Here is an 18,432-nt window from a genome sequence, read left to right on the forward strand (position 1 = left end):
CATGTTAGAATGCTTTGGGGCTCTTTGGAAACGACCCTGATGCTAGAAAAGATTGAGGGCAGGAGGAGAAGGGGACAACAGAGGATGAGAAGGTTGCATGGCATCATCTACTTGACAGACATGAGTTTGAGCAAACTCTAGGAGATACTGAAGGCTAGCGAAGCCTGGTGTGCTACAGTCCAAGGGGTCACAAAGAGTAAGACACCACTTAGCGACTGAACAACAACGAGACCTTGAATTATCAGTGGACAGTCATGGAAAAGGCACAGTTTGATATGGGTTTTGTAGGATTAATAGGATTTTAAGAGACATTCTTTGCAGGGAAATAGCGAATCATTTGGATACCATACAAATGAGGGAGTACAGTGAGCCTGTGAAGTGGGTGAATGTTAAGACGTTATGGAAATTATGACTGGAACATTTTGCCTTTTCTCATGTATGCGTTTTAGTGTTGCTTATTGGAGGATGAACATGTTAGCTTAGCAGAATTGCTTACACAGTGCATTTTAAAGCAGTATTTCCCAAAGTGCCTCTTTGTAAAATTAGTCTCATGGAATGCTCTGTAGAAAAATAATAAACAATAGTAATAATTTAAAGAAATGTTGAATATTCTTTTTCTCTCCCTTGAATATTCACAGTGTGCGTTAACTTATTTTTAAAGGTTCGAATTAGTGTTATAATACCAAAACCTGACTTCCCTGGGAAAGTAGGCCTTTCCTATTTATGTGACTATAACATCACACTATTTCCCCTCAACGCACTTTTAGAGTCTGTAACTATATTATATATTTATTTAAAATATTTTGCCGACTGCTTCCCCTCCAGGATATATGCTCCATGAGGACAAATATCTGTCTTGTCTTGTTTACCATTGTACACCAATTATCTAGCACAACGTCCGGGTGTTTAATGAGCGTTCAAAATAGGAATAAATGATGAATAAAACGTGCTTGCTTTTGACTTCGCATTGTCTACACCGTTGATAAAGGGTAGGGTTGGAATTTGAGCCAAATACTGCCAGATCCCAGTCTTTTTTACAATAATTAATTAATCATTTTTGGCTGTGCTGGGCTTTTGTTGCTGCACGGGTTTTTCTCTAGTTGTGGTGAGTGGGGGCTTCTCTCTAGTTGCAGTGTGCAGCTTCTCATTGCTGTGGCTTCTCTTGCTGTGGCATACAGGTTCTAGACATGTGGACTTCAGTAGCTGTGGCTCCTGGGCTCTAGGGCACAGGGTCAATAGTTGTGGTTCATGGAATTAGCTGCTCCGTGGCACGCGGGATCGTCCTGGAATAGGAATTGAACCCATGTCTCCTGCATTGGCAGGTGAATTCTTTACCACTGAGCCACCAGGGAAGCCCCCCAGATTCTTTTTGACCAGAGGTTGGTATACACTGTTATTCTTAGCCACCACCTAGGATTCTTGATGTTACAGTTTTACTCTTGGGCATTTATTCCCATTGATTACAATTTGAAGCTTGAATGACTGTCTGATGTGCCCAAATTTCTTTATATCTTTCAGGCAAAGACTGCCGCCCAAAAATGTCTACTACTACCGCTGCCCAGACCATAGGAAGAATTATGTGATGTCCTTTGCATTTTGTTTTGACCGAGAAGAAGATATTTACCAATTTGCTTACTGCTACCCTTATACGTACACTCGCTTTCAGCATTACCTTGACAGCCTGCAAAAGAGAAACATGGATTACTTCTTCCGGGAGCAGCTGGGTCAGAGTGTGGTAAGGCCCACTGGGAAACAGGCGGTTTGGGGGAGAGCTTAGCAGCAGTTTTTATAGAATGCAAATAATAGATATTGGTGCTTTGTAGACTATATGCTCTGGAACTTTTAAAAATCATGGTTTTTTGTGTGTAATATTTTGATACTTTGACTACCAGTAAGTCATAGAATAGGATAAAGCAGATGCATGTCCTTCTGAATGAAGCTGATAAATCTTCTCTAACAAAATACAGACGTTCTGGAGAACCCCCAAAAAGTCCGAGGGAAAAAAGAAGGTTTCTACTAGGTGTTGCAAAAGGTGTGAAAGCATTTATGAGTCTAAGCTTATGAGATGAAGAGTAAATTTGTTTTTTAGTGAATTTAATTTGCCTGCAATACAGATTAGCAGGTGGTGTGCAGTATGGTTTTGCTGTCCATAGTGTGTTCATCTCTGTCACTCATTGGGTCCCCAGCCCTTCCCCCTTCCCAGGTTTAGTTCTCTGGGTCTGGAGATTTCAGTCTTACATTCTATATTAGTTTCCTATTGCTGACATAACAAACTGCATGGACTTGGTGGCTTAAAACAACATAAATATATTATCTTACAGTTCAGGAGAAGTCTGAAGTTGACCTCTCCAGGCTAAAATCAAGGTGTCAGCAAGATCTTTAAATCACAGCTATAAAGCCCCTTTTGTCATGTGAGGTAGCATGTTCACGGGTTCCAAGGATTAGAACTTGGGCATTTGGGCAAAGGGGGTGCATTGTTCTGCCTGCCACACCTTCCTACTCTCTTTTCCTCTTCTTTTTCCTCTGCCCACCCTCAAAGTGTTCCAAAAAGATATAAAAGTGCTCTTCATATCGGAGGCATAAGCTTTGTTCTCCGTGGTCAGCAGTACTTCCTTCAGTTGCTAATAAAGAATATCTTCCCTCTACTCTAACCCTCTTCCTAACAGTGCTTCTGATGGGTGCCACGTATATTTGGTGCCTATATCTTTTGAACTGAGAACTGGGACACATGGTGTATCAGTCAGCCTGCTAGCAGGAAACAGATGGCAGCTTCACATTAGGATAATTTGAGAAGAGCTTAATAAATGGGCTATTTACAAGGTGTGGGCACCGCGTACAGAAACCATGGGGTGTAGTGCAGTTCCCTGGGGCTAGTAACAGCACAAAGGAACTGAAGGGAGGGAACGGTAACCAGAACCCAATAGCAGAGAGTCATGCAGTGGGCCACCTTGAGTGGAACAGTTGACCTTCAGTCAACAGTGGACCTTCAGTTGAGGAACAAAGTTAGCCTGAGATGACCCCACAGGGAGGGAGCTGAGAATAATAAATACAGAGAACTCATTTTTTTACTTCCCTCTGATCTTCTGCCAGGGGTTCCTATTGAAAAACCCAATTGGAAATTAGAGGGCAAGAGACCACTGAAGTAATCCATACAGACAAGTCTTCCTGAACAAAGAAAATGGTGAAGAAAGGCAGAGAGTGGTCGTAGAGAGCCAAATAGAACATATTAGGTACATGTGGTCTGATCAACAATGTATTACTGGAAATCGTGAAATTATTTGAGATGGGACTGTTGGAGAAATCCTGAGATGAATGTTTGGCACACATATCATGTAAATTAAGAGCAAGAGAGTTTCATTCAATACTTGTGACTTTTAAGGGCAGGATCTATTCGTTTCAGGCTTCCCTGGTGGCTCAGATGGTAAAGTATCTGCCTACAATGCAGGAGACCCAGGTTCAATCCCTAAATTGGGAAGAGCCCCTGGAGAAGACAATGGCTACCCACTCCAGTATTCTTGTCTGGAGAATCCCATGGACAGAGGAGCCTGGCAGGCTACAGTCCATGGGGTTGCAAAGAGTCAGATGCCACTGAGTGACTCACACTTCATTTGGTTCATTCCATTGCAATGTCCATTCTAGCACCCTCTTAGATTTATGCCAGGCAGAATGGCTATGTAATAAATTACTGAATGAATGAATGAAGATATGTCTAGAGACAATGTGAAGCGCTAAGAGCATCAGAAAGCTGATAGGAGGAATAATAGGATAAGTTAAGCTTTCAATAACAAATACAAAAAATGAGTATCTAAAACAACAGCACTTTAAACAAGATAGAAGTTTATATCTCTTCCATATACAAGTCTAGATGCAGGAAATCCAGAGCTGATGGTGTGGCTCTGCTCCTGAAAACTATTGGAGTCAAAGTCTTTCAGCTTTCTGCTGCTTTCCCTAGAATGTGCCTCTCAATCTCATTGTCAAATGTGAAATTCTACAAGCATTTCCATGTTCCAGGAGGCATGATGAAGAAAGTAAGGGGAGAAGGGAGAAGATGCAGTTCTTGGCACTTTCATGTTTATCCCATTCAATAGAACTCATATCCACACTTAACTAAAGGATGGATGAGAAATCAAGTCTTCATCCTGGGTGACTGTGTTTCTAGCTGAAAATTAGTAGTCCTATAGATATGGAAGATAAGGATAGAGAGGAAGATTGGGACCAAGCTCTGGAAAACTTTGATTATCAAATTAAGGAATTATGGCTGTATCCTTTATTCAGATTCAACACACAGACACTGGGTCAGGCAGTTTTGTGGGGTAGGCAGGATTATCTCAGTTTGGGAAAAATAGTCTAAGGCTAATTGGATAAGTTACTTGGCTAAAGCTAAATGACTACTTTGTGACTAGGCCAATATTAAACCCATGGCTTCTAATGCCGTATCCCGACACTTCGATGAACTCACTGCTGCTTTTCATATTGTACCTACTGAAACCCATAGCAGATTTTGAGAAAGTGATTGTAGTTTGTCCAAAGCTACATCTTAAGAAAGTAAAGTTAGTGGAGGTGCAGGGTGTGCCACTGCTGGCTAAACTAGATTAGGGAAGCTCTGTGGCTTGGTTCAGTCCCACTGAATTGGGTCGCGAAGCAGATTCCAGACTTCAAGGCTTTCTGGTGTACTTTGTAGGCAGGACAATTCTTGGTTACTAGGGCGTTTGATAGGGCTCGTGTCTGAAGGCACCACTATAATTAGTTAATCCTTATTCCAATTTGGAGGGAGGATAATTACAAGGAGAAAGCTAAACATGTCAACAGATAATTCTTAGAAAGCGCATGAAGGAAGCAAGATTTTGAATTTCTAGTGCTGAAACTATTAATCACCATGGGCATGGCTGCTATTGCTACTAATTATATCATTCAGAGGGTTTCCTTGGTGGCTCAGTGGCAAAGAATCCATCCGCCAGTGCAGGTTGCATGGGTTCAATCCCTGGGTTAGAAAGATCCCCTGGAGAAGGAAATGGCAACCCTCTCCAGTATTCTTGCTTGGGAAATCTCATGGACGGAGGAGCCTAGTGGGCCACAGTCCATGGGGTCGCAAAGAGTTGGACACAACTTAGTGACTAAACAACACATCATCCAAAATGGCATTTTATTTTGTTACTCACCAGTGGCCTTTTCTAACCACACCAAAAAAATTGCTTTGTGCATGCACCAAATCCACAATCTGACATTTAAGTTAAGCACATCATAGGAAAAATCTTTATTTTCTCATATTTTAACACTTTTGTTGAGGTACAATTTACAGACTATAACGTTAACACACTGTAAGGGTACAGTTCTATGATTTTTGGTGAATCTATAGAGTTTTACAGATATCACTACAGTCTAATTTTAGAATGTTTCCATCAACCCCAAAATTTCTTTTGTAAATCCTCACTTCTGCTCCCATCCACAAGAAACTATTTATCTGCTCTCTGACACTATAAGTTTGCCATTTCTGAATATTTCCTGTAAATAAAATAATATGTTATTTAGTTGTCCTTTGAATTCAGCTCCTTTTATGTAGCATTACATTTTTGAAGTTTGATTCATCCATGCTGTAGCATCTGTCAGTAGTTCATTTTTAGTGCTGAATAATATTCTATTGAAAAAAGTATAACACAATTTGTCTATCTATTCTCTGGTTAATGGACATTTGGATTTTTTCCTTTGGGGCTAAAATGAATAATTGTATTGTGAACATTCATGTGCATGTCTTTGAATGGACATGCGATCACTTTTCTCTTGGGTAGATTTCTAGGAATTGAATCATTGGGTCATACAAGTTAACATGCAACTTAAAACAAAACGAAACAAAAACCCAAAACTGTCGGGAGGTATTCCAAGTTAGTAGTGCCATTTTGCAGTCCTGCTAATAATGTCGGAGAGAAAAGAAAAAAAAAAAATAATGTCGGAGAGAGGGTTTAGTTTCTCCATGTGCTTGCTAACACTTGGAATCACCTATATTTTTCAGTATAGCCATTTTAGTGGGAATGTCTTTGTGTCTCATTGTGGTTTTAATTTGTGTTGCCCTAGTAACTACTTATGATGATTATCTCATCATGTGCTTATTTGGCCTTTATATATCTTCTCTGATGGAATGTTATTTACATTTTTTATCCATTTAAAAAAATTGGGTTCTGTTCTTACAATGAGTTTTGAGAGTTCATCATGTGTTGTGAATGCAATTCCTTTGTCAGATACATACTTTATCAATATTCCCCTTAATCCATACCTTATCTTTTCACTCATTTTCTTAACCATGTCCTTTGAGGGGTAGAAGTTGTTAACTTTTGTAGCCCAACTTATTTTTTCTCTTATGTATCATGCTTTGGGAGTCTTATCTAAAAGTGGCCTATCTGAAAGCCACAGAAATTTTCTCCTCTGTCTTCTTCTAAATTTTTCATAGTTCTCGCTTACATTTAAATCCATGATCCATTTTGAATTAATGTTTTATATATGGCATGAGGTAAGGGCCTTAAGTTCATTTTTCTTTTGGCATATGGATATTTAATTGTTGCAGCACCACTTGTTGAAAAGACTAGCATTTACCCAACCCACAGAGACTGAGCCAGAACTGTGTCTGAGTGTCTCCTGTGGAGGTACGGGTCAGCAGTAGCCTGCTGCAGGGGCTCTGGGTGCAGCAGACCTGGGTATGGCATAAGCCCTCTTGGAGGAGGTCGCCAATAACCCAACCACAGAACCACAAGAACTCACACAGGACCAGGGAAACAGACTTTTGGAGTGCACAAATAAAAGCTTGTATGCACCAGGACCCAGGAGAAACAAAAAATGACCCCACAAAAACTGACCTAGACATGCCCATGAGTATCCAGGAGTCTCTGGCAGAGGCGTGAGTTGGCGGTGGCCTGCTTCAGGGTTTCAGGCAAAGCAGTGCATGCGTGGGACCTTTTGAAGGAGGTTGCCATTATCTTCATTACCTCCACCATAGTTTGGCCTCAGGTCAAGCAACAGGGAGGTAACATAGCCCTGCCAATCAAAAGAAAATTGGATTAAAGATTTACTGAACATGGCCCCACCCATCAGAACAAGACCTAGTTTCCCCCTCAATCAGTCTCTCTCATCAGGAAGCTTCCATAAGCTTCTTATCCTTCACCATCACAGGGCTGACAGAATGAAAATCACAATCACAGAAAACTAAACAAACTGATCATGTGGACCACACCCTTGTCTAGCTCAATGAAAATATGAGTTATGCCACTTAGGGCCACCCAAGATACATGGGTCATGGCCGAGAATTCTGACAAAACATGGTCCACTGGAGAAGGGAATGGGAAGTCACTTCAGTATTCTTGCCTTGAGGACCCCATGAACAGCATGAAAAAGCAAAACGGTATGACACTGAAAGATGAAATCCCCAGGTTGGTAATTGCCCAATATGCTACTGGAAAGAGTGGAGAAATAACTCCAGAAAGAATAAAGAGGCAGAGCCAAAGCAAAAACAACACCCAGTTGTGGATGTGACTGGTGATGGAAGTAAAGTCTGATGCTGTGAAGAGCAATATGCATAGGAACCTGGAATGTTAGATCCATGAATCAAGGCAAATTGGAAGTGGTCAAACAGGAGATAGCAAGAGTGAACATCGACATTTTAGAAACCAGTGAACTAAAATGGACTGGAATGTGTGAATTTAACTCAGATGACCATGATATCTACTACTGTGGTCAAGAATCCCTTAGAAGAAATGGAGTAGCCATCATAGTCAACAAAAGAGTCTGAAATGCATTACGTGGATGCAATCTCAAAAGTGACAGAATGATCTATGTTCATTTCCAAGGCAAATCATTCAATACCATAGTAATCCAAGTCTACGCCCTGACCAGTAATGCTGAAGAAGATGAATGGTTTTATGAAGACCTACAAGACCTTCTAGAACTAACACCCAAAAAAGATGTTGCTTCATTGTACAGGACTGGAATGAAAAAGTAGGAGGTCAAGAGCTACTTGGAGTAACAGGCAAATTTGGCCATGGAGTACAAAATGAAGCAGCTCAAAGGCTAACAGAGTTTTAACAAGAGAATGCACTGGTCATAGGAAACACCCTCTTCCAACAACACAAGAGAAGACTCTACACACCAGATGGTCGATACCAAAATAAGATTGATTATATTCTTTGCAGCCAAATTTGGAGAAGCTCTATACAGTCAGCAAAAGCAAGACCGGGAGCCGGCTATGGCTCAGATAATGAACTCCTTATTGCCAAATTCAGACTTAAATTGAAGAAAGTAGGGAAAACCACTAGACCATTCAGGTGTGACCTGAATCAAATCCCTTATGATTATACAGTGGAAGTAAGAAATAGATTCAAGAAATTAGATCTGATAGACACACTGCCTGAAGAACTGTGGATGGAGGTTCGTGACATTGTATAGGAGGCAGTGATCAAGACCATCCCCAAGAAAAAGAAATGCAAAAAGGCAAAATGGTTGTCTGTGAAGGCCTTAAAAATAGCTGAGAAAGAAGAGAAGCTCAAGGCAAAGGAGAAAAGGAAATATATACCCATATGAATGCAGACGTCCAAAGAATAGTAAGGAGAGAGAAGAAAGTCTTCCTCAGCGATCAATGCAAAGAAATAAAGGAAAAAGATGGAATGGGAAAGACAAGAGATCTCTTCAAGAAAAGTAGAGATACCAAGGGAGTATTTCATGCAAAGATGGGCACAATAAAGGACAGAAATGGTCTAACAGAAGCAGAAGATATCAAGAAAAGGTGGCAAGAATATACAGAAGAACTATACAGAAGAGATCTTCATAACCCAGATAACCATGATGGTGTGATCCTTCACCTAAAGCCAGACACCCTGGAATGCGAAGTCAAGTGGGCCTTAGGAAGCATCACTATGAACAAAGCTAGTGGAGGTGATGGAATTGCAGTTGAGCTATTTCAAATCCTAAAAGATGATGCTATGAAAGTGCTGCACTCAATATGCCAGCAAATCTGGAAAACTCAGCAGTGGCCACAGAACTGGAAAATGTCCGTTTTCATTCCAATCCCAAAGAAAGCAATGCCAAAGAATGTTCAAACTACCACACAGTTGCACTCATCTCATACGCTATCAAAGTAATGCTCAAAATTCTCCAAGCCAGGCTCCAACAGTACGTGAACTGTGAACTTCCAGGTGTTCAAGCTGGATTTAGAAAAGGCACAGGAACCAGAAATCAAATTGCCAACATCCACTGGATCATCGAATAAGTAAGAGAGTTCCAGAAAAACATCTAGTTTTGCTTTATTGATTAGGCCAAAACCTTTGATTTTGTGGATCACAGCAAACTGTGGAAAGTTCTTCAAGAGATGGGAATACCAGACCACCTGAGAAATCTGTATGCAGGTCAAGTAGCAGCAGTTAGAACTGGACGTGGAAGAACAGACTCATTCCAAACCAGTAAAGGAGTATGTCAAGGCTCTATGTTGTCACCCTGCTTATTTAATTTCTATGCAGAGTACATCATGTGAAATGCCGGGTTGGATGAAGCACAAGCTGGAATCAAGATTGCCAGGAGAAATATCAGTAACCTCAGATAGGCAGATGACACTACCCTTATGGGAGAAAGTGAAGAACTAAAGAGCCTCTTGATGAAAGTGAAAGAGAGTGAAAAAGTTGGCTTAAAACTCAACATTCAGAAAACTAATATCATGGCATCTGGTCCCATCACTTCATGGTAAATAGATGGGGAAACAATGGAAACAGTGACCAACTTAGACAACATATTAAAAAGCAGAGACATTACTTTGCCGACAAAGGTCCGTCTAGTCAAGGCTATGGTTTTTCCAGTAGTCGTGTATGGATGTCAGAGTTGGACTATAAAAAAGCTGAGCACTGAAGAATTGATGCTTTTGAACTGTGGTATTGGAGAAGACTCTTGAGAGTCCCCTGGACTACAAGGAGATCCAACCAGTCAATCCTAAAGGAAACCAGTCCTGAATGTTCATTGGAAGACTGATGCTGAAGCTGAAGCTTTAATACTTTGGCCACCTGATGTGAAGAACTGACTCATTGGAAAATATGCTGATGCTGGGAAGGATTGAAGGCAGGAGGAGAAGGGGATGACAGAGGATGAGATGGTTGGATAGCATCACCTATGCAATGGACAAGAAGTTGAGTAAACTCAGAGAGTTGGTGATGGACAGGGAAGCCTGGCATGCTGCAGTTCATGGGGTCACAAAAAGTCGGATACGACTGAGCAACCAAACTGAACTGAACTTACCCTTGAATTATCTTGTCACCTTTCCCCAATGCCTCTGCTCAATTTTTCTTTTTCATTGTCAAGGCTGAATTCCTAGCGAGCCATACCTGTGTCTGTGTAAGTCAGTGATGATCAGACTGTTTGTGCTCATCCAACCTGAGCCTGTAAGACTTCTATTCTGTGACATTGGATCCCTGTGTGGGAGTGGGGAACCCATGCTTCAGGCAGATTTCTAGTCTGCCCTGGCTTTCACTTTGCCTTTTATGCTGTGATTTCTGTGGACATTTGTGGAACTTCAAGGTTGTCTAGGTATGGGTTGCTGCTTTAGGCTTCTTCTCATACCTCTGCTGTGCCTATACCCATCTCAGCCAGGAATATGCTTGTTCTCGCTATATAACTGTGGGCCTTCTTTTTTTTTTTTTTTTTTATTTATTTTTATTAGTTGGAGGCTAATTACTTTACAATATTGTAGTGGTTTTTGTCATACATTGACATGAATCAGCCATGGATTTACATGTATTCCCCATCCCGATCTCCCCCTCTCACCTCCCTCTCCACCCGATCCCTCTGGGTCTTCCCAGTGCACCAGGCCCGAGCACTTGTCTCATGCATCCAGCCTGGGCTGGTGATCTGTTTCACCCTTGATAATATACATGTTTCGAGGCTGTTCTCTCGAAACATCCCACCCTCGCCTTCTCTGTGGGCCTTCTTAACTTGCCCACAGATAGTGTTCCTGTGTCCGGGCACTGCCTATTTCTCCAAATCAACTGGGTCCCTTCATTCATGACAAAGAAGTTGCCAATCCTCACAGCCTGACCTGTTCCTAGAATTCACCAAGCAGGGGAAAGGTAGAACGAATCCAGCACAGAATGTCATCGATTCTCATTCTTACGACCTGAAGTTCAGCTGCTTTTAAAACATAGTAGTTTTGAGATTTTTGTCAATTTGGTCAATTTTCAAAACACTAATGGTTATTTGTGTCAATATTGTCTAGCTTGATGTGTGTTTTTTGGGAATAGGATTTATCAATACTCTCATTCCAGCATAGGTAGAATTAGATTTTAACTGACTAGCATGAGTTTTTAAATCATACAGCTCTTGTATTGTCAGACGTAGTGAAGTATGGCATTATTTTCATATGTCACTGGACTAGAGGAACACGTAACTTGTGTGTATATGTGTGTGTGTTTTGAAAGTACTAGATGGAAAGAGCCATTCCCATACCTAGGGATACTTGCCAAAAGGAAGTGTCTAACAAAGAAAATACTCTGATAGTGTATTTTGGAAATCACTAGAAAATCATTTATGTGAGAATAATATTGTCTCAGCTCTGCCATTGGCTACCTCTTTGACCTTGGGAAGAGCACTTCTCTACGGGCCTTACAGAGTCAGACCAGATCATTTCAAGCATCCCTTCCAATTTCAATGTAAATTATGGTTCAAATGTTGATGATATCCTGTTGTATGTTCTGAGTCACATATTAGCTTGTTGTAATGTACATGAGTTTGGGTAAACTCCTGGAGTTGGTGATGGACAGGGAGGCCTGCCATGCTGCGGTTCATGGGGTCGCAAAGAGTTGGACGTGACTGAGCGACTGAACTGAACTGAATGTTGCCTCTTCCTCGGCCCTTTATTTTATAACAGTGGTAGTTATTGAATACTTAGCATGTGCCAAACACAATGCTATGAACTTTATATACATCTGTCATTCAGTCTTCACAAAACCCCTATTGAACAGTTAAATCCATGTCTTCATGGAGCTTACATTCTTGTAGAAAGAGACAAACTTTGTTGGAAAAATTAATCAGGAAACAGGAGATGTTTGGGGGTGAATTCTTCACTTAGAAGGAAGCATTTAAGCTCTGAGATATAAGTAGTATCTTATGCCATTTGCATTTTTAAAAGCTGAGATACAATGAGATTAATTTATCTATGTCCTGTAGCTGGGATTTGAAGCCATGCTTTTGTGGACCCCAAAGGATGAACTATAAACCAGTCCTGGATAAGAAAATATTCTATTAATATTCACATATACAGTTATTTGCTAAATTTTTCCAAAGTCATTCCTCAACACTATAAATATCTAGCAAACACCTTTGTCAGGCTTTGTCTTGGGTGCTGGAAACAGAAAGATGAATACCAAATACACCTTGCCTCTGAGAAATACTCAGTGTACTGGGTGTCACAGACAATGAAGGCTAATAATGTCAATGATGGTAAAAATGCCAGAACTGAATATAAGACTATGCATGTGATCTAAGAACCCCACGGTAGAATAGAACCATTGCCTCTCTTCTTCTGGATACTCGATTTCTAGGAAAGTAGTCAGAATTTATATTCAGTTCAGTTCAGTTCAGTTCAGTCACTCAGTCGTGTCCGACTCTTTGTGACCCCATGGATCGCAGCACACCAGGCCTCCCTGTCCATCACCAACTCCCAGAGTTTACTCAAACTCATGTCCATCGAGTCGGTGATGCCATCCAGCCATCTCATCCTCTGTCATCCCCTTCTCCTATCCCCAACCCCTCCCAGCATTAGCTTCTTAATTTAATTTATATACTTTCCATTGTGTTCAGTCTTCGTTGCTACACGAGGTTGTCTCTGGTTGCAGTGAGGAGGGTCTCCTCTTCTTTGCACTGGCTTCTTTTGTTGTAGAGCACTGGGCCCTGGGCATGTGGGCTCAGTGGTTGTGGTGTGTGGGCTCAGTGGTTGTGGCTCCCAGGCTCTAGAACACAGGCTCAGTAGGGGCAGTGCACGAACTTAGCTGTTCTGCAGCATGTGGGGTCTTCCCAGATCAGAGATAGAGCCTGTGTCTCCTGCACTGGCAGAAGGATTCTTTACTACTGAACCACCACTAGCTTCTTTAAACAATGAGGCCTTCCTGTAGTAAAAATTTTTATTATTGTTCTTTAAATAAAACTATTATTTATTGGATGGTCTTCTTTTAAATAAACATTAATTTTAGAATAATTTTAGATTTATAGAGTTCCCACGTAACCTTCACCCAGTTTTCTCTAATGTTAGAATCTTATATAACCATGAAAAATTAGTCAAAAATAGTAAATTAACATTGGTACATCACTATTAACTAAACTGTAGAATGATATTTAGATTCTGTCAGTTTTTCCACTAATATTGTATTTTGTCTCCAGAAACCAATCCAGTATATCATGTTGGCCTACATTAGTAGATTTCACAAGTACAAGTGTGACCTGTTACACTTATCCTAAGTTTCAACTTACTTGTTTTAGTTCTTTGTTATAGGCTGCTGTGATTTTTTGGAGTTTTGGATTTCCTTATCTGTAATATTAGTGACATCACTCAGAATTTTTAAAGAATATATTTTTCAAGTATTAGTTTAAGGCAAGGATACAAATGTTTAACAGGCTAAGACCTACTAAAAACAGACATCCATATATATTACCAGAGAACTCTGTGGAATGACTAATATGGCATTTTTATATTGATTTTCAGGTTTGATTATGCTGCATACCCCAGGAGAATAAGTTACCTAAGTGAATAGGATTTTACCTGCCTCCAAGTCAACTCAATTCAATTCAATTTAGTTCAATTTAATTTAGAATCCCTTATGTACCACATACCATAAGAGATCTAGAAATAAATAAAATGTAGTCCCAGTCCCCATTTCTCCATCTTGTTCATAAGGATCATATGTAAAGTTTTAAATAATGCCTAGTTGAAATCCATGATGAGTGAGGGAGAGCCGTATGGCAAAGGACAAAATTAAGAAAAAGGAGTGCTTTCTAGGGAAGGCTCTGGCTAGGTGGGGCTCTACAGTGAGGACCCTGGGCAATGGGAACTCCCAACAGGACTCTAACCCCTTGTGGTGAGATTGGCTCCCAGATCAGCAAAGTCATAGTGAGAATGGTCTGGTGGCAGAGGGCAGATTCCAAAAGCCATGTCTTGAAAGATTTTTCAGAATCTAAAGCAAACTAAGAATTTGGGAGTCAGACCAAAAAAACAAAAAATGCAAAATCGTAAAGCTGAAGAGCTGAAGAGGATAGAGAATGTGGTAAAAGTCAGAGAAAGCCAGAAAGCTAGGTAAGGATGAAGAAAAGCAGAGAAGATGAGTATAAGGAGCTCTGGAAGAATTTGAGATATGAAACTTGGCAGGTTCCACTACAGTCCTTGCATGGACTTGTGTGGAAAGGCCAGGATCTCGGAAAGGAGCAAGAGGGAACTAATGACCTGATGGGCAGGAAAGTCAACGAACACAAAGTAATACAGCAGAAGAGAGGCTAGAGAGGCCAGTACAGTTCTGATAAGCATGATATCTTCAAATATAAGGCAGTCACCTTCCATTCTTTTTATTTCTTCTCCTTTTGTTCTTTCTTCCCCTTTGAAGTAAAACATCATGGATTTGCAGCTGGCAACATGACCAAACAAATGTATGAAAAATAATTACATCTTTTTGGCTGGGTTTTAAAATGGGTAATTGTTGGAAGTCAGTAATCTCAATTATCAGTCTCTAATCTACGTCTCAGGAGAGTTCTATGGACCCCCATCTGCACCAAACCTTGTCCTGATCAAACACTCTAAATTAAATGGGCTCCGTGGTTTTGGCTCCCTTCCAGCAGGCCACTTCACAAGTCACCATGCTCTTGGCATAGTTTTTACTATTCCCTACAAAAAGAATCCAAATTAATTGAAGGCAGATACATCCTCTCAGCATCTGGCTGAGGGACTTCCAACCTATCCTATGATGCAGACAGCCCATCGATTCTAAACCTCAGCCCTGGGTGAACATGGGCCTGAAGAGGGGATGCCGAGAAACGTGACCCTGGGTTCTCCCTCTGCTCAAACAAGGAGACGCATGTCTGATACACCTCAAGCTGCAGAGGCTGACCCACACTACCACATACCTGTTCCAAACCTGGGTTTCCCCAGTTCAGTGAATACCTCACCATCACTTCTGTTGCCCATGTCAGAAACCTGTCCTATTTAACTCCTTTGTATTCACTCCTCATGTACTATTCTGTCACCAAGTGTGATCAAGGCTACAGCTCAATTTTCTTAGAATCTCTCTCTTCCTGTGCACACCACCACCGAGTGGGTGGGCGAAACACCGAAGCCACCCCTCCAGCCTGGCTCCTGGACACACCCCTACCCTCATCCCATGTAAGGAACAAGCTCACCCTACTTGGGCAGCAAGCAAGCAAGGAAACCGGTTGTTTGTTCTCACTCCCCCTGCTCCACTGGGGCCCCAATAAAGCCTTGCCTAAAAAAAAAAAAAAAAAAGACTCTGGCTCTTCTTTATCTCTGCTGCCAATGCCCTGGTTCTAACTATCAAGGTCTCTTAAGAAGTTACAACTTCTTCCTTAGCCAAAGAGCACAAGATGTGAGGTGAATGGCCTCCAGGCTTTCTCTCTTTCTATTCTACTCCCATAGCTCTGTCAGCATTACATGGCTGCCAGAAAGTCCCAGACCTCCTCCCATCCTTGTGTTCCCCTCAATTCTTCACTGATTCTGTGGTACCTGACCAAGAGACAGAGTAACTTCCCATCTAGATTGTCAGATGGCATCCTTCTGGCTACTAGATTGCTGCTTTTAGATGATTCTTTGTTGTTGTTGTTGTTTAGTTGCTAAGTCATGTCCAGCTCTTTAAGACCCGATGGTCTATAGCCCGCCAGGCTCCTTCTGTCCATGGGATTTCCCAGGTAAGAATACTGAAGTAGGTTGCTATCTCCTTCTCCAGGAATCTTCCCGACCAAGGGATCAAACTTGTGTCTCCTGCAGTGGCAGACAGGTTCTTTGCTACTGAGCCACCAGGGAAGCTCTGGATCATTCTTTCCCTTCCCTTTAAAAAAGACATCATATAAAAGGACGCGTTTTGAACTTTATGCTATCAGTCTGTATAACCCACTGCTACTTCTCATTTCTGTCGTCTGCCCGCTTCTTGGACACCTCCCTCAAACATGGAGGACTGTGGTCCATAATTATCTTTTCCACTACACTGCTGTCACTATGGTGAGGGATTTTAGTATCCATGGAAGTGGCCCATAGAACACCTTGGCCTCTGTTTAAGATAAAATATACCTTTAACATGGTTTGTAAGATCCTACATAATCTGGCCTCTGCCTGCTTCTTCAGCTTCTCTCATACCCTCTTACTTTGCTGCCGGTGCCCTAACCACACTAGCCTTCCTACAGTTTATTCTGTGAGCCACAGATCCTCTCCCTCACTTGCATACACACTGGCCCCTCTACCTGAAGTATTATTTCTCTGTGGTCCTTTGTCTAACTACTTCATAGTCTGCTTTCAGTATCCAGTTTGAACATCACTTCCTCATGGAATTTTTCCCTGATAGACTGTTCTGAGAGCCTCTGTCTTATGCATCTATATTATACTCTACTTCTCTTTAAAATGCTTATTACTCTGATAGTCATTCAATATCTATCTTCTATTCAGAGATTTAGGAAATATTTTGTATTTTGGGTATTTATAGGACTAGGTATTTATAGGTAGAAAAGTCATACTGCTACAGCCAAAATTCCTTCTTGGTACCACTCTATGTGATCATATTTTGTTTCTTCCTCTGAAGCACATTTCCATCTTGTTGAAGCAGAAGATGTCTAACATTAGGGCCCAAGGTCATTTCTTTTATGTGAGTCATAGAATGTCAAAGCCAAGAAGAATCTACCATATATCAAGTTCTGGGGCTTTAAAACCATGCTCCCTGTAGCTCTAAGGAAAGATCTGGGCTCTGAACAGTACCTTAGCGACCACTGAGGAAGGAGGAGAAAGAGGGGTCTCTAAGAAGCCAGGGGATTGGCATCTCTTGCCCTCCTTTGCCATACATACCAGAGCAGCCCCTACTTATTGGCCTTCCTCATAGACTTGGTTTGAAGAATAGGCTCAGCTGCTAACAATGTATGCAAACTTACCCCTCTTTCTACAGCTGGAGACACTGGGCCTAGAGACAGGAGGTAAATTTCCTAAGTCACCCAGCGAGGCAGTGGGACAGCTCTGGCTGAAAGCCCAGCTTCTGACCCCTAGGTTGTCCACTGAAACCCATGCCTCTCACTCCCAGACCTATCAGCAAGGTTTGCTTATTTGTCTACTCTTTCTGCAGACATTAGCTGAGCACCTACAAGGCGGTGAGAAGGAAGTTAGATGCCTAAATCAGTAGTGTGAGCCTGACTGCTAGTCACTAACTGTGTAACCTTGGGCCAGTTGCTTAAGCTGTTTCTGCCTGTTTCCTCATATATAGTCCTTCGTTCAGAAGATATCCAGAGAAATCCCTTATTTAGCCATAATTCAAGTAAAAAGGTCATGAGACTTAGAGCCATAATGAAATTTGAATTTTGCTCTGCACTTTATATCTTTCACATGTCAGCTTCCCTAAGCCTCACCTGTAAACGAGGCATTGTGCTTTAGCTTCAGGGTTATGGTCATGATAAGAGGCTTCTAATGGATATTAGATAACAGATGTGAAAGCGCCTCCTGAGTTGATTATTGTTAACTGGATATGATGTATTTGTAATACCATAGTTGCCTTACCAGACTCTAAGCTCCCTGAAGGTATGCAGTTTGTCATATTAAAATAAGAGCAGGTGACATTTAGAGTACTTACTGTCAGTACATACGAAGCATATTCTAGATGCTTTATTATCTCGCTTAGTCAACTCAACAACATTATGAAGCAGATACTGCTAATTATCCCCATTTTGCAGATGAAGAAACTGAGGCATAGGAGGTTAAGTAACTTTTCCAAGATTACACTACTCACTACTCGCAAGTGGTAATACCAGAATGGAAGAAACCAAGGTGTTTGCTTGATGAGGAGTGGGAAAGGAACTTGTAGGAACATGGAAGAGACTCCTAACTCAAGCTGGGGAACCAGAAAGAACTGTATGCTGCTGCTGCTGCTGCTAAGTCACGTATAGGTGAGGTCATATTTGAGTTCTCCTGTGGGACACTTAATGGGTGAGAAGGACATCAGCGACATGGTAGAAGGTACAAATTGGAAAGATATGTAGAAGGTCATGTTCAAGATTAGCTGAAGGCTGTAGAGATGGAGGTTTGAGAGTGCAGAGAGGAAAGGTCTGGGTCTGTCAAGGGAAATAGTTTGTGGGAAACTGTGGCTGATGGTTAGTTCCAGGGTAAGTCCCAAGTACTGATGCCACTGCTTAGACATCTCTTGGGGGTCATCTTACCTGGAATAAACCACC

The 18,432-nt window shown here is 41.4% G+C and overlaps 1 protein-coding gene across 1 annotated transcript in view; it reads left to right on the forward strand.

Moving 5' to 3' along the window:
• AGBL4 (AGBL carboxypeptidase 4) overlaps positions 1-18,432 on the forward strand; it is a 1,406,543-nt gene that overhangs the window by 853,646 nt on the left and 534,465 nt on the right. Inside the window, exon 5 of the mRNA XM_043876377.1 lies at positions 1,519-1,735. Within this exon, the coding sequence (XP_043732312.1) occupies positions 1,519-1,735 (217 nt within the window). The remainder of the gene's footprint in view (positions 1-1,518; positions 1,736-18,432) is intronic.

Source organism: Cervus elaphus, chromosome 20 (genome assembly GCF_910594005.1).
Source record: "Cervus elaphus chromosome 20, mCerEla1.1, whole genome shotgun sequence".
Taxonomy (NCBI): Eukaryota; Metazoa; Chordata; class Mammalia; order Artiodactyla; family Cervidae; genus Cervus; species Cervus elaphus.